The sequence below is a fragment of the Staurois parvus genome, unplaced genomic scaffold, assembly GCF_062004578.1.
Source record: "Staurois parvus isolate SC_StPar_1 unplaced genomic scaffold, SC_StPar_1.0 ptg000175l, whole genome shotgun sequence".
NCBI lineage: Eukaryota > Metazoa > Chordata > Amphibia > Anura > Ranidae > Staurois > Staurois parvus.
This window is the reverse complement of record NW_028317971.1, coordinates 14,287,767-14,302,216: the sequence shown is the minus strand read 5'-3', so window position 1 is coordinate 14,302,216 and position 14,450 is coordinate 14,287,767. Positions and strand designations below refer to the sequence as shown.

The 14,450-nt window shown below is 40.4% G+C and overlaps 1 protein-coding gene across 1 annotated transcript in view; it reads left to right on the top strand.

Annotated features, from left to right (window-relative positions):
* The window catches only part of SND1 (staphylococcal nuclease and tudor domain containing 1), a 987,097-nt gene that overhangs the window by 287,484 nt on the left and 685,163 nt on the right, over positions 1–14,450 (top strand). Inside the window, exon 12 of the mRNA XM_089676965.1 lies at positions 10,787–10,887. Within this exon, the coding sequence (XP_089533091.1) occupies positions 10,787–10,887 (101 nt within the window). The remainder of the gene's footprint in view (positions 1–10,786; positions 10,888–14,450) is intronic.

The window sequence follows — 14,450 nt, the reverse complement described above, 5'->3', positions numbered from 1 at the left end:
TTCTGTTCCAAGGGCCAGTGCACCCTGCTGCTTTTCGGTCACTTGCATTTTTGGCTTTGCTGTTAAAGCCAAGTATTAAAGTGATAGGCTTGCTGGACCTGGACACTTGCAAAATCCATAATCTTACCTGGAAGCCCTATTTTGCTTGGTACAATCCAAGGGGATTTTACCTAAGGAAATATTCTGTGGGACATATCCTTTCCTTACTCCAGTCTGGTCTAGGTTAGAATCTGCCTTTACCCATCAACGAGCAAATTTCAGGTTTGGTAGTTTTATTTCAGATACCCTTGGCCTCTCATTTCCTATTTGGGGCCTGTGTACAGGGTGTTGAACATATTTATCAACCCGTATGCTCTTTTGTCTCCAAGGGACCTTTAGTTCTCTTGGCCTTTCAGTGGCCACCATTTGGACCAATTAGGGATGTCCTTTGTCCAAACTCACTTGCAAGGTTATCGGTTTTCTTCCCATCACCTCTGTGTGGAGGTTGTCCAAGCTAAGAGCCTTAATTTGAATGGGACCCTTTCTGGTATTGCACAAGGAAAGGTTGTCTTGAGGCCCAAGTCGTCCTTCCTCTCTAAGGTGGGTCTCTTCCTTCCACCTCAACCAGGATGTCATTCTTCCTTTTTATGTCCTGCTGAGAAACCTCCAAGAGAAATTTCTCTCCGTTGTGTTGGTGTTACACACTGTGAGAGTCTGCCTATCAGCTACTGTCTCCGTAGATGATCAAATCCCCTCTTTATTTCAACAGGGGCCTTTCCTTACCATTTCTAGGTGGATCAAGACAAGTTGTCATTCAAGTCTTTGAACTGGAGGTTATGACACACTCCACCATATCTTTTGGTACTCCGGGGGATTTTCAGCCTCATGCATCTGTTTTAGATTTGCAAGGCTGCCACCTGTCACTTTGCATTTTAAGCCTTGCATCGGTCCTGCATGGTTGTACACCCAGAGATAAGCTCTAAAATCTGTGCCGCCGTCTGCTTGTTTATGTAGGCTGGTTTCACGAACAACCTGTGCTTCCTAGGTGGGTAAACATGGTCCTTTGCATAGGGGTACCGATCATTATGAATGAGATTTCTTTCCAAGGTTTTTTGTCGCTGGCGATTGAAAGCCAACCTAATGTTTCTAGATATGATGTTGCATTTTGTTTAGCATTTACATTAATCAGATTCCAAACTGATGGTTTGTAAAATGGAATGGGTATCTAAAACTTTGACTCCCTTATTGAATGTCTCGCCTATTTTCCATAATTTATATCCCCTATGGCAAAAAGAATTCAGGTGGAACTAAAACCCATTGATTTGAATGGTTTCCCAAATTTGGATAAGTGTTAGGTTTGTGTTCTCAACCAAACTTTCAAGCCGTCAAATGGCTAGTTTCATAACTGATCACACGTGCAGTACCATGGCAACTGCAGATCAGACACTTCCTTGGATTTGAGGGACAGGAGAGTTTTAGTTCCACTTTCCCCTGGTGGGTGCCATTTTCTTGACTGTCCACATACTCCAATACAACGTCACAAAAGCTTTCTGTGAAGATACAAATGCAGTGTGGGTAACCACACTTCTCGCAGATATACAATTTATAGAACAAAGCTTGTGTGTAAACCCTTTTCTTTTAAACAAAAAAAGATGCTGATGCAAGATTCAGCAGCTTTTCAGCTTTACAAGCAGTACTCTACTTTTCCTTTAGACCAGCTGTTTGTTTTGTGAACATAGAAGTCTTGTGATATTGGCTCTGATGGGCTTTTTACCATCTGTAACTCCTTCCAGGATGTTAAACATTTGCTCTTGATCACTTCCTTCTTTCTGATTACAGTATCTAGAGCTGAGCCAGTGAATGTTGTGAAGGGTTTGCTTAACCACTTGTCCACATTTTTTCAGTTTTTGAATGCATGTTACAATGCATATTTTTTGTCATGAAGATTCGTTAAACCCCCAAATGGTATACAGTATATTTCCTGAAAGGAGAAACCCTGGCAAATGAAATGGTGGTAGTTGCGATTTCTTTAGCCACATATTGGGGCACGTTTACTAAAAAATACTCTGTCATACAGTTAATTGTAGTGCATGCAAACACTTTTTTCCCAATTTCGTGGTAAAATGTAATAGATGAAGTTGCAACGAGTGGATACCCAACATGTCAAGCCTTAAACCCATGAAACATTAAACTTTGATATCCAAATTTAAAAAGGAACTTCAGTGTGTTTTTTTTTCTTTTTTTCTCCCAAATACTGTAGCCTGAGATTCAGCATTGTCTGCAGCCAGTTTTTACAACTACAGGTGGCCGGCTCAGATATATATCTATCTGCCAGCTCCTTAGGAACCACAACTGGCTCCCCACTGCTCATGCACAAGCTTCTGAAGCACTTTGTAAATGGTGCTGCAGCCTCCTGGGACATGTGATGTGTTTTAGGATGTTGTGGGAGTGGAGTAGCAAGACAAGGGACTTCATCCTCAGGCAAGGATTGCGCCCCCCCATTTAAAAAAAAACAAAAAAAACTGTATTTCAGGTCTGTGAACCAGCAAGACATCACTTTTTGAGTTTGATTAGGGAAATAGGGCAGAGCAGCCTTCAGAAAAGAGCGGATTGCGGTCTAGCTCTGTACCGTTTGACAGCAGTTCGGTCTGTCAGCCAGCCAGTCTGCAGCGATAAGTCCCTGCTGAGCCGCAGTCATTAGTTGCTAGGATCGCTAGTGTCCTTGCAACCAATGTGATCACGTGTGCCCTACGACACGGATGTCTTTGAAGCTCATGCCCCCTGCTTGCCCGACTAATCTGATGGGGCAGCTAATCTATGGGGGCACTCTAATGGGCTCTACTGATTTATGGGGGGCACTCTAATGGGCTCTACTGATCTATGGGGGCACTCTAATGGGCTCTACTGATCTATGGGGGCACTCTAATGGGCTCTACTGATCTATGGGGGCACTCTAATGAGCTCTACTGATCTATGGGGGCATTCTAATGGGCTCTACTGATCTATAGGGGCACTCTGATGGGCTCTACTGATCTATGGGGGCACTCTCATTCAATATAAATAAAAGAACATCTGTAAAGCCATCCAAGTTCAAACTATCGATTAATGTTGTAACTGAAAAGTGACAAACATTGTTGAAAATGTTTGTTTATTTCTCATTTTTTGATAGATCTACTATGACTACATCCTAGTCATTGCACAAACATGAGGTTTGGACCTTGACTGGAAAAAATTTTAGTGACCCGACCTTTTGAATTTCAATTCATTACCCCTGTCCTAGAATTTTCTCACACCAGTGTTTGCAGCAACAGTGTAATGTGTAGCGTGATCATCATTTTCGTTTGTAGACGTACCTTACCATATGTGTTGCATGTACAAGGCGGGGGAATTCAATTTGTTTTCTTTTTTTTTTTTTTTGACAGTTGACTTTATGGTCATCACATAGGGGGTCAATATATGACAAGCTCTCTTTGAGATAACAGGGGTCTATTAGACCTCTGGTGTCCCCCTGACTTACACTGAAGCTAATGGAGCCCTATACACAGGGTTACAGGTTTCTGATCTCATGTCTGCACAGTCTGAGGGTCCTGGCCATGCTCTCTACGTTATTGGGTGATCTCAACTCTTGGTCATGACCATGGCCAGTGGAAATTATCCTTTCCCCTTCTGTTGCCTAAAGATCTGGACACAGTGGCCAATCAGTCTGAGGCAGCAGCCAGTCATGTCCACCTCTGTGCTCTCCTTTCCCTTGTCCATTAAGGCGATGGAGAGGAAGCAACAAGCTTCAGCTGAAGGATCAATGTTCTGGAGCTACACATGTGATGAAGCTAGGTCCCTATGATCTAGAAGGTTGGCTGTCTTTTGATAGCTTCTTTTTTTTTTTACTGGACCATAATGAGGCTCAAGTTAGGCAAGGAAAACAGTTACACAATGGATCTGCTGCTGGCAAAATTTACGTTCATTTAAAGCAAAGGAGATAACAGATAAATTAAATGAGAAATAAAATGGCACTGGGGTTTTTTAGCAGTGTATACAAAAATGTGCTAAAAAATCGGCAAAATATTACAGAAGGTGCTGTAGCCTGCTCTGTGAGTTTAATAAACTGCTAAAAAAAAAAAAAAAGTTATAATAGCAAACTGAAAAAGCAGAATGTCTGTACAAGTTTGGAAAACGTTTTTCTTTTGCAGCAACTAACATAATTTGCAATTTAAATTGGTGGAGGAAATGGCTTGGGTGCCTTTGCTTGATATATTTCTTGGTTTTATAGTTTTCAGTTTTCACATTAAGACTGGATGTAATCTCTTTTTTTTCATTGATGTTTAATGTGTTTCTCTAGAAGGCTTGTTGCAGTTTCTAGAAAACTGTCCCCACTGCACATAGGGATGCCAAAACATTGTTGATTTGTTCTTCCCTAAGTGTTACATTTTTCTTTTCCCTACTGGTGCATGAACTTTTGGCAGTGTAACTAGGAGATAATGGGCGGATTTTAGGAACAGGCCTGTGACATTTTTCTTGATTGCTCTGACAACTTGGAGCTTCAAACTTATTATCTAGTTTATATCTAGAATACCTGTTGCTGTTTTATATAAGGTGTCTCATAGGATTTTGCAAGCTCCACTATACAGTGTATGACACAAAGATGTGAGATAGGAGATGGTCAAAAATGTCTAGTCTTTATAGCAAATCGTACATTGCAAGCATTTTCAGTTGTGCAACCGCTTTTGTAGGCCTAGTACAAGTACTCTTGTAATTAACCGTGGACTTTGCTTTTAGTATGCTGTAGCTCTGTACAATATTTGTGCTTTATTGGTCATTATCAGAATCCACGTCTGAGTTCATCTATTCATTGAAAACCATTCACTCCCTATATGGCTGATATCTTGGCCTACTACCTAATATATACATTAGCAGTCTTTACCCAATGCAAACAATGTGTCAGTGGCTACTGTGGTAGGCCTTGGGCACTCCAACCAGGCTCTGATTGACTTTTTATATAGACAGGGGCCTTTGGAAACTAAAGATTCTTTCAGTGGTTTCAAAGGCATTTTTTGAAATTGAAACAAACATATTATACCCACCTGCTCTGTGTAATATCGCACAGAACAGCCCCAACTCCCCTCATTGGGGGGCCCCCGCAGGCTATCTTGGCTCCTCTTTTGTGCCTGCCCCTATAGCAGGATCTGATCCCAAGCCAGGCTGTGTGTGTCTTGGCCCCTCTCTCTGCCCACAGGATTTGACTGACAGCAGCAGGAGTCAATGGCTCCCGGTGCTCTCAGCCAAGTTTGTGACTAAGATTAGCAGACAGGCACAGTGCTGGTGTAATACAGGACAGTACGTATTTAGGGGCGGGGGAGGGCACAGCAAGTAGCCAAACTTTTTTTTTTTTTTTTACACCTTAATGCAGGGAATGCAAAAGCATGTTACCTTTTATATCCACTTTAAAACTTACTAAAAAAGCTTTCATATTTGTCAGAACAAACTTGTGTGTCTTGATTGCAAGTTTAGTAAAAACTACAAAAAAGCGCCTAGTAATATCTGTCCATCTCATCCTAAAAGAATCTGACGCAGTTTACTTTTTGGGACACTGTTATCTGCTGGGCCAGTCAAACATTTGTTCTATAAAAGTAGAGCAGAGAATTGACCTATTCTTGTCACTCAGATTTTCTAACAAACTGTAAAATCTTTACTGTTTTAAGTGCTTATTGTTGCCCCCTATATAAGCATTAAATAGCCCAGCACTACTTTGAGCTGCTGAATTGGGATGGAATCTGGGCTTTCATGGCCACCCTAAAGTATGCAATTCAACATACTGTTTGCTCTCTAGTTATCTGCATTTCATTGATGTGTTATAGATTAGATGATTTGCCAAATAAATGTTTTAGGGTACATGTACTAAAAGGGACATGCAAAGGTAACCTTTGTGTTCTTTCTAGAACTAATAGTTGATTGGATAAGCACTGGTTTAAGCACAGTCAAAAAGTTAGGGATTTCTGATTTTGCACATGCTGCAAGCTCATCTCGAGTCAATAAATCAACTTAATGATGTCACACGATTAGGTTTACAGACAAGAATTTGGCCCAAAGGCTACAGGGGATCTTCCTTTTATACAGCAATAAAACTTTTAATCTGAAATTTTCTGCAGGTTCCTAATTTCTATTGATTTCCACTAAGTATGAAAACTGTTGATTTGAAAATGAGAACAGAGACTACTAGAACACCCTGCCCCTTTTGAACACCTATGCTTTTGATGCTTGACCTGACAATATGTGATCTATATGTTGAAATATTATACAACTTCCCAATAATGCTGAATTGCAACATATGTATGAAGAAATTGGAACAAACCTAGAGCCACAATTTCCTTTACCTCTCTGGATACAAAATAATTGAATGGGATGGCAAATTCTCTATCTGTATGACAAATAGGGAAACTCAATATAAGATTCTAATGTTATGGTAGGAAACCTACTAAGTTGTTTACACTGCTCAAAAAAATTAAAGGAACACTGTTTAATCAGAGTATAGCATCAAGCCAATTAAACTCCTGGGATATTGATCTGGCCAGTTAAGTAGCAGAGGGGGCTGTTAATCAGTTTCAGCTGCTTTGATGTTAATTAAATTAAGAGATGCACTAGATGGGTAAGAATGAGACGACCCCGAAAACAGGCATGGTTTTACAGGTGGAGGCCACTGACATTTTTTTCCCTACTCTTCTTTTCTGCCTTTTTCACTAGTTTTGCATTTGGCTAGGGTCAGTGTCACTACTGGTAGCATGAGGTGATACCTGGACCCTACAAAGGTTGCACAGGCAGTCCAACTCCTCCAGGATGGCACATCAATACGTGCCATTGCCAGGTTTGCTGTGTGTCCCTTCACAGTCTCAAGAGCATGGAGGAAATTCCAGGAAACTGGCAGTTTCTCTAGGTGAGCTGGACAGGATGAATACTACCAGAGCCCTACAAAATGACCCCCAACAGGCCACTGGTGTAAATGTCTGACCAAACAATCAGAAACAAACTTCACGAGGGTGGCCTGAGGGCGCAGCGTCTAGTGGGCCCTGTGCTCACTGCCCAGCACCATATGAGCTCGATTTGACATTGCCATGAACACCAGAATTGGCAGGTCCGCCACTGGCGTCCTGTGCTTTTCAGATTAGAGCAGGTTCACCCTGCGCACATGTGACAGACATGACAGGGTCTGGAGAAGCCGTGGAGAACATTATGCTGCCTGTAACATCATTCAGCTTGACCGTTTTGGTAGTGGGTCAGTGATGATCAGGGGAGGCATATGGAGGGATGCACAGACCTCTATAGGCTAGACTATGGCCCCCTGACCGCCATTAGGTATGGGGACCCATTGTCAGACCCTAGGCTTCACGGCACCCAAGAAAGTTCAGAGAGCTCCAGGACCGTCTCCTAAAGTTAATTCAGCTGTGGGATTGGGTCACCACCAGTGCAGAGCTTGCTCGGGAATGGCAGTAGGCAGGTGGATGGTCTGGTGTCAAGAAGGGCAGCAAAGAATCCATTTTTTCTCCAGCAGTAACTTCGGAGACAGGCTGATATTCTGCAAAAGGTACAGGGATCAGATTGCTGAGGACTGGGGTAAAGTCATTGTCTTTGATGAATCCCCTTTCTGATTGTTTGGGGCATTCAGAAAATCCTTGTCCAGAGAAGAAAAGGTGAACGCTATCATCAGTCCTGTGTCATGCCAAAAGTAAAGAATCCTATGACCAACCATGTGCGGGGTTACGTCTCAGCCAAGGGTGTGGGCTCACACAGAATTTTGCAAAAAACAGCCATGAATAAAGAATGGTACAAAGACATCCTCCCAAGAGCAGTTTGGTGACAAATAATGCCTTTACCAACATTATGGAGCACCTTGCCATAAGGCAAAAGCGATACCTCAGTGGCAAGGGGAACAAAACAGTGAAATGGGTCCATGGCCAGGAAATTCCCCAGTCCTTAATCCCATTGTGAACTTGTGGTCAATCCTCAAGAGGCGGATGAACAAAAAAACCCTACAAATTCTGACAAACGCCAAGCATTGATTATGCAAGAATGGGCTGCCATCAGTCAGGATGTGGCCCAGAAGTTGATTGACAGCATGCAGGGGGAATTGCAGAGGTCTTGAAAAAAGTAGGGTCAACATTGCAAATATTGTCTCTTTGCATAAATTAATGTAATTGCCAATAAAAGCCTTTGACACTTATGAAATGTTTGTAATTATACTTCAGTGTTTTTAGATCTTTTCTTAAGATGTTACTATGGTATACTGAAGCAGAAGACTTTGTGAAATTTAATATTTGTGTAATTTTTGAAAACCTTTGGCCAGGGCTGTACCAGTAGCATTTACTTACTGCAATCCATCTGCTCCTAGCTCAGAAATGCAGGCAGGTGGGTGTGCTTGGCTGAGAAACAGCCCCCTTCCCAAATACTCCTGGGATTTGACATAATTTGTCCAGACCTGAAAACCAGGAAGTAACTGAAGTATTGTAAAAAATAAATATATACTTTCTATTTGCTAATGCTAGTAGCATAAGGATTAAAATCGTCAATGTTTTTTGAGAGGGTGAAGCTCTGTTTTTAAGTAACATTTTCTTCAGTTTAGGAATTTGCAATTGCTTTGACAGAATCGCTTTCAGCTCCCTTGCTTACAGCAGTGCTACTAATAAGCACAAAAGCATGTGGGTTTGCGTAGCATTATCTGCTTTTTTGAAAGCTGTCATTCTAGCTGAAAGAGGGTGAAAGATGTCTTCGATGGAAACACTGCACAGTAAAAGGCTTACTGCCTGTGATTATTGTACAATTCTTTTTTCTTCCTGTAGAATGTGCTCCTAGAACATATTTGCACTTTGCTACTGATCTGCAATGCTGGTTGGGTTTTCTGTAGCCTTACCATTGTATATTCTGCAATTGCTACAACAGAATTGATTTGCATGTAAATGGATTTGCATGTAAATTTCCTAGAAGTGGGGTCTAAACAAAAAATTCAGTTTTTTACTTTTGTGTGTAGTAAAGGAAATGTCTGTGTAGGGTTATGTAGTTGTCTGTGATATCCTTTCACAAGTAAGCTCTGTCGATTTTGTGGCTACTGTACTTGTACCTTCCAACTGTACATACAGTTTACTGTATGCAACTCCTTCCTCCGGTGTCAGATATGTTCAAAACTTTGATAATGATTTGAACTGATCTGAACATTTGCATTGAGATTAATGCTCCAAAGTACAATCATGCTGCATACTTTAGATGTAAGCTAATATTTCTATATGTGTATTCACTATTGCAAATGGTACATTTAGGTTATAAACAAATGAGTTCTGTTTTAATTATGATTTATATTTAAAAATGTGGCGAATAATTTAATAGAAACCAATATTGGGCAGCACAGTGGCTAAATGGTTAGCACTTCCAATTGGCAGTACTAGGGTCCTAGGTTCAAATCCCAACCACGGCACCACCTGCCTGGAGTTTGCGTGTTCTCCCTGTTCCTCCCACACACCAAAGACATGCTGGTAGGTTAATTGGATCCTGTCTAAATTGGCCCTAGTATGTGTATGTATGAATGTAAGTTAGGGACCATAGATTGTACGCTCCTTGAGGGTTAGGGACTGATGTGAATGTACAACATATACGTAAAGCGCAGCTTAAATTGATGGCGCTATATAAGTACCTGAAATAAATAAATAAATATTGAGGGAAATAGGAAGTGACCAGTGAGTGGCTTCCTAAACTGCTGCTTGTCTGGCTGTCTCTGGCTTCAATACTTTTTAGTCTGCATGCCTATTTCAGGTCAACGGTTGAAAGTCATATGGGGTTCAGAACCTCCTCATCTGCGTGCTTGTTCCAGGTATTGCTTTAAAGTTTTAAAGCCATTAGATTAACATAACCGAGCAACTAGATTTCCAGGAGGAGAGGTCAGCAGTGAATTTAGCTGAAACCCGTACTGAGAAAATACATAGACTTCCATAGCTGAGCCCAACTTTTTTTTTCTTTAAATGCTTGTTGATGCAGAATAAGCACACTGTTAGGGCCAGTTCACACAACAAAAAGCACTCCATATGCATTCTAGATACGTTTTTGCTTATAGTTCACACCACACTCTGTTCCAGGGCAGTTTTGATGCAGTTTGCTATGTTCCAGTACAGTTCTGTGCAGAAACAATGCAGCATGTTTATTTTTTAATTTGTTTTATTTTATGCACCTGAAACTGCTTGGAACAGACTGCACTGGTGTGAATTAGGGCCATTGGAATACATGGAAGAACACCGTTAATGCATTTTTGATGCATACAAAAATGCACTTTACTGCATCTGGTGTGAACTAGCCCTTAGGTAAAGTATTGAGGCCATAGACTGCCAAGGAAATAGCATTTTCAAATGAAAATCAGCAAATCCGTGAAAAGCAATACTGTTCAACTTGGAATTCAAAAAAAGGTTAATAATGTACTTGCAAGAAACACCATTAAGGATACAAAATACAGTAGTCCTCTGCACATGTAGATTACACAGTTATATTCACATGCTTTACCTTCTACTAAATGGCTCTGCATGACCAAATGAAATCAATCAGGTAACTCCTTGATTATGTGACGCTTAGGACTTTAACCTATTAGTGCAGCTTGCACATATCGTCTTTCCCCTGATTTTATTTTTCCTGCTCAGATTGGTTGTGTTTGTAAATTATCTTGCTGCTTCTTCTCTTCGTACAGGTTTACTTTCATATTTAAAAATGTCTTCCTGTTAAAAGTCCAGAATTCTCTGTGAACTGTATCAAGAGCCAAATTTGAAAGCTTTATTCTCATTTTCAGGTAAATGTGAATGTGGATTACATCCGTTCTGCTAGTGCAGCCACAGACACTGTTCCAGCATTTCCTGAGCGGACCTGTGCCACAGTCACTATTGGTGGCATGTAAGTATTGAGAATATCCTGCATATATGCATGCCTATGTACTTGACCTAGTGTTTCACGTTTACATGTTTACTTTTGAATATTTATTCAACAGGCACTATGTGCATGCTAAAATTGCCTTAACCATTTTTTTTTTGCATTTTTTGCACACATTTAAAAAAATAATTTTAGGCATGAAGATTACACAACCTCCAAAATACTATAGATTTTCTGAAAGCAGACACCCTACATCATAAAATAATTGTAGTTCCAATTGTCACATATTATTGCAAAGGTCTAGGAATTGCAAATTTCAGCAAAAATCACACTAAAGTAAATTTTTAGGGCAAACAAACGCAAAAAAATTACCCAAATTTTTGGTAAAATATAAAAGATGAAGTTGTGCTGATTATATGGATACCCACCATATCAAATTTTCATTTGTCGCCCGTGAAATGGCGAAAAACTTCAGTAACCTGTTTTCTATAGGCGACGTTTCAAATGCCCCTATAGGTCATCAGTTTACCGTTATCGAGGAGGTATTGTGTATTGTGCTATAATTGCTCTCACTCTGACATGCGCAGCTATATGTAACGTGTATCACAATCAACATTTTCATGCATAGTCGCCCCAACATGTGCGTTTATATTCTTACGGGCATATGTGTGGGGACGGGGGCCTCAACATTTTCACTCTGTACAAGAGCCATGGCTAGACTAATTCTTCTCTCTAGTTCTGATAAAGGCTGCCAGGACAGTATAGAGGGCTAATACTGCTCTGGTGTCGGCTGTGTGTTGTAGTGTGTGCTCGGGTCATGTGACTGGTAGGAGGAAGAGTATTTAATTTCCAGATGACCTGCACAAGATCCAGCCCAGTATCCAGAGAGGGAGCCTCCTGCTCATCCTGAGAGCAGCACCCATCCATCCCTTAAGGGGAAACTCTGGCTGATTTTGGATCAACATTTAAAGCCCCAGGATCCAGTTGATGTACCATCCCACCCTTCAGAGGGAAGTTACCCCAGTACCTGGTTTACCCTGATGATACCCTGATGACATCTGGATTTATATTTATGGGCACATTAACATTGCACGTCTGGTGAGTGCGCAATTCTTCCACAATTAGTGCACAATCACCGACCCACCAGGAAAACAGGCACTTTAGAAGCACTGAAAGTCACTTTTGAACTTTTAACCATTTTACTCTCATTTATGAACTTTTATTCATCACCTTTTTATAAGATTTTATGGTATTAATATCTTTAGTGCTGTACCATTACTGTATTATTTGATTGAGGTTATAGCTTGGTTACCTTTGTGCATAGCCGCTGTTATTTTCCCCCCCATCTTAATGCGCTCACATACCTTTACCATTTAAAGCCTGAACAAGGGCCATGTGAGTGTAGGGTTGTCCTGGAGACACAGCAGCAGAAAAGAGGATGAATAAAAACCAAAACCAGCCAGAGGTAACAGATTTCTTTCTGGCCAGTTTTTTTTTTTTTTTTTTTTTTCATAGTCTATTAATATATTTGTATATGTTTCATTGTAAACCGGTACACAACTACATACTGTATTTTTCCTGTTGGTCTCCTGAGGAAGCAGGCTGTAGACTCTGCAAAACATGTAGACATCAAATTTTCAATACGTTTTTACAGGGCAACAAGTGTAAATATGTAAGTGCTTTGGCCCAGTTTTGTGAAATGGGGTATATGCTAAGAAATGCAGTATATATTAATAACCTCCTATATGGCAGATACAATCTCGCATAGAGGTTTTAGTATTTCAATATTGTAATATTTAAATATTGTAGTATGTGATTAATTTTTTTTTTAATCCGTACCAGTATGAATGTGTGAATACTGCAAGCAGCCTAAAAGTCCATTGTATTTAATCTCAGTTTTTTCACGTGATACATTACATATGTGGTGCTCATATTTCTTACCATAAATAACCCTATGGGTCAGGTTTGTGAGTTAGAAAGGTCTTGCCTCCTGCAATATTTCTGGAGGACAGTCTGACTGCAACGGATGACCACAGCCCATACTAATCTATTGTAGATCTAAGCCATTTCTTGGTAACCCAAGAAGAGTCCAGTGCTGGCAGTATAGATCTTCGGACTTCTATTACTATAAAGCTTTTCTTTAGTGTCTTAGGCCTGTTCACACCAAAGCAGTTTGCGTTTGTCCTTTTCTGCAGTGCTTTTTGCGTTTTTGCACACAAGTTTTTGAGGAGTGCTTTAATGAGTTCTTTTTTGTTTTTGTGACCAACTTGTTTCTGAGCATCTCCAGTGAAGTCTGTTAAACCAAAAACGCAGCGTTTTGTGTTTAAAAAAAGTTGCTGACGGCTCAAAAATGCATAGATACGTACATGTTCCATAGTAAACTGTGTTAAATGGACTGTAGTTTGTTTCTGCAAAACACTAAACGCAGTATGAGGCTGAGACCTTCCCTATGTCTGTAAGACCTTTTAAAATCACTTTTATATATTTTTTTAATTCGTTTGTGCACAGTTAATGCAGCAGTCTGCTTTCAGGGGTTGTAACCATGCTTTGGTGCCATCCTCAACAGAATCCAATTATGATCTTAGTAGACCTCCACCTCCAAGTGTGTCTTAGGCCTGTCTGGATACCTTTGATTCACTCGGTCTTTACATCTTTCTCCTCAGGAGACTGTTTTTCAACAAGCTCCGCGACTCAGCCTTGCAAGGAGTCACTGATATGCTGACATATTGTGTTCTTTCATGCAATTAGAGGAATGGTTTTTTGTTTCAGGCAAAGGTTCTAGGGAACTGTTTCTCTTAAGATCTTCTCTATCCACTGTTTTTCCCATTGTAGAAATTCCTGTCATTCCAATAGGTGGATTATGTTTTTACCTAAAGGGATTTCATGGACTATTTGATTCCCTATGTAAATTTGTGCTGTCTGGTAGAAATGTCCCCCTTATTAGCTGTGACTTGTGTGAATTCTTGTCAGTTTGGATCAGCTCTTAGACAGTTTCTTCCTGAGGTTAAACCCTTATGTCCTGGAGATTTTGGATCATCTGTCTTGAGCTCTGTGGTTCAGCTGTGAAGGAATCTTGCAAGCATCTAAGTTGGTACCTCGTATGGATGTTTTGACTTCATGCCTAAAATGCTGAGACTTCACACAAAAAAAAATTTACTCCATTATTTTAGGTTAGGCATCTTTTGGTTCTGCCTTTGAACACCATTAATCCTGATTCCTGCAGTGCTTGAAATGGGAGCTGCCTCAATGCAGAAGATCTTGGGGTGAGGTGGATTTGGATAAATTGCTAGCAAAAACTTTTAATCAGGATCTGGTAAAAGAGCATTTTATTTTACTCCTTTTTCTCTTTCTGGATTCATTCTTGGCATGAATGTGTTCTTCTCTGAGTCTTGTTCAGTTTACCGTGTTCATGTATTTTCAGTCAGTTTCTGAGAAACTTTGTATCTTCACCTTAAAGCTGCAAGATATTTTTTTCCAAAAAGATAATCTGTGCTTCGCTGTTAGCTGATTGGAGAACTTGACGCCTTACTTTATACATTAGGCTTTCCTTTCCATACTAAAATGTTGCTGTCAGTTCCCTGCATTTA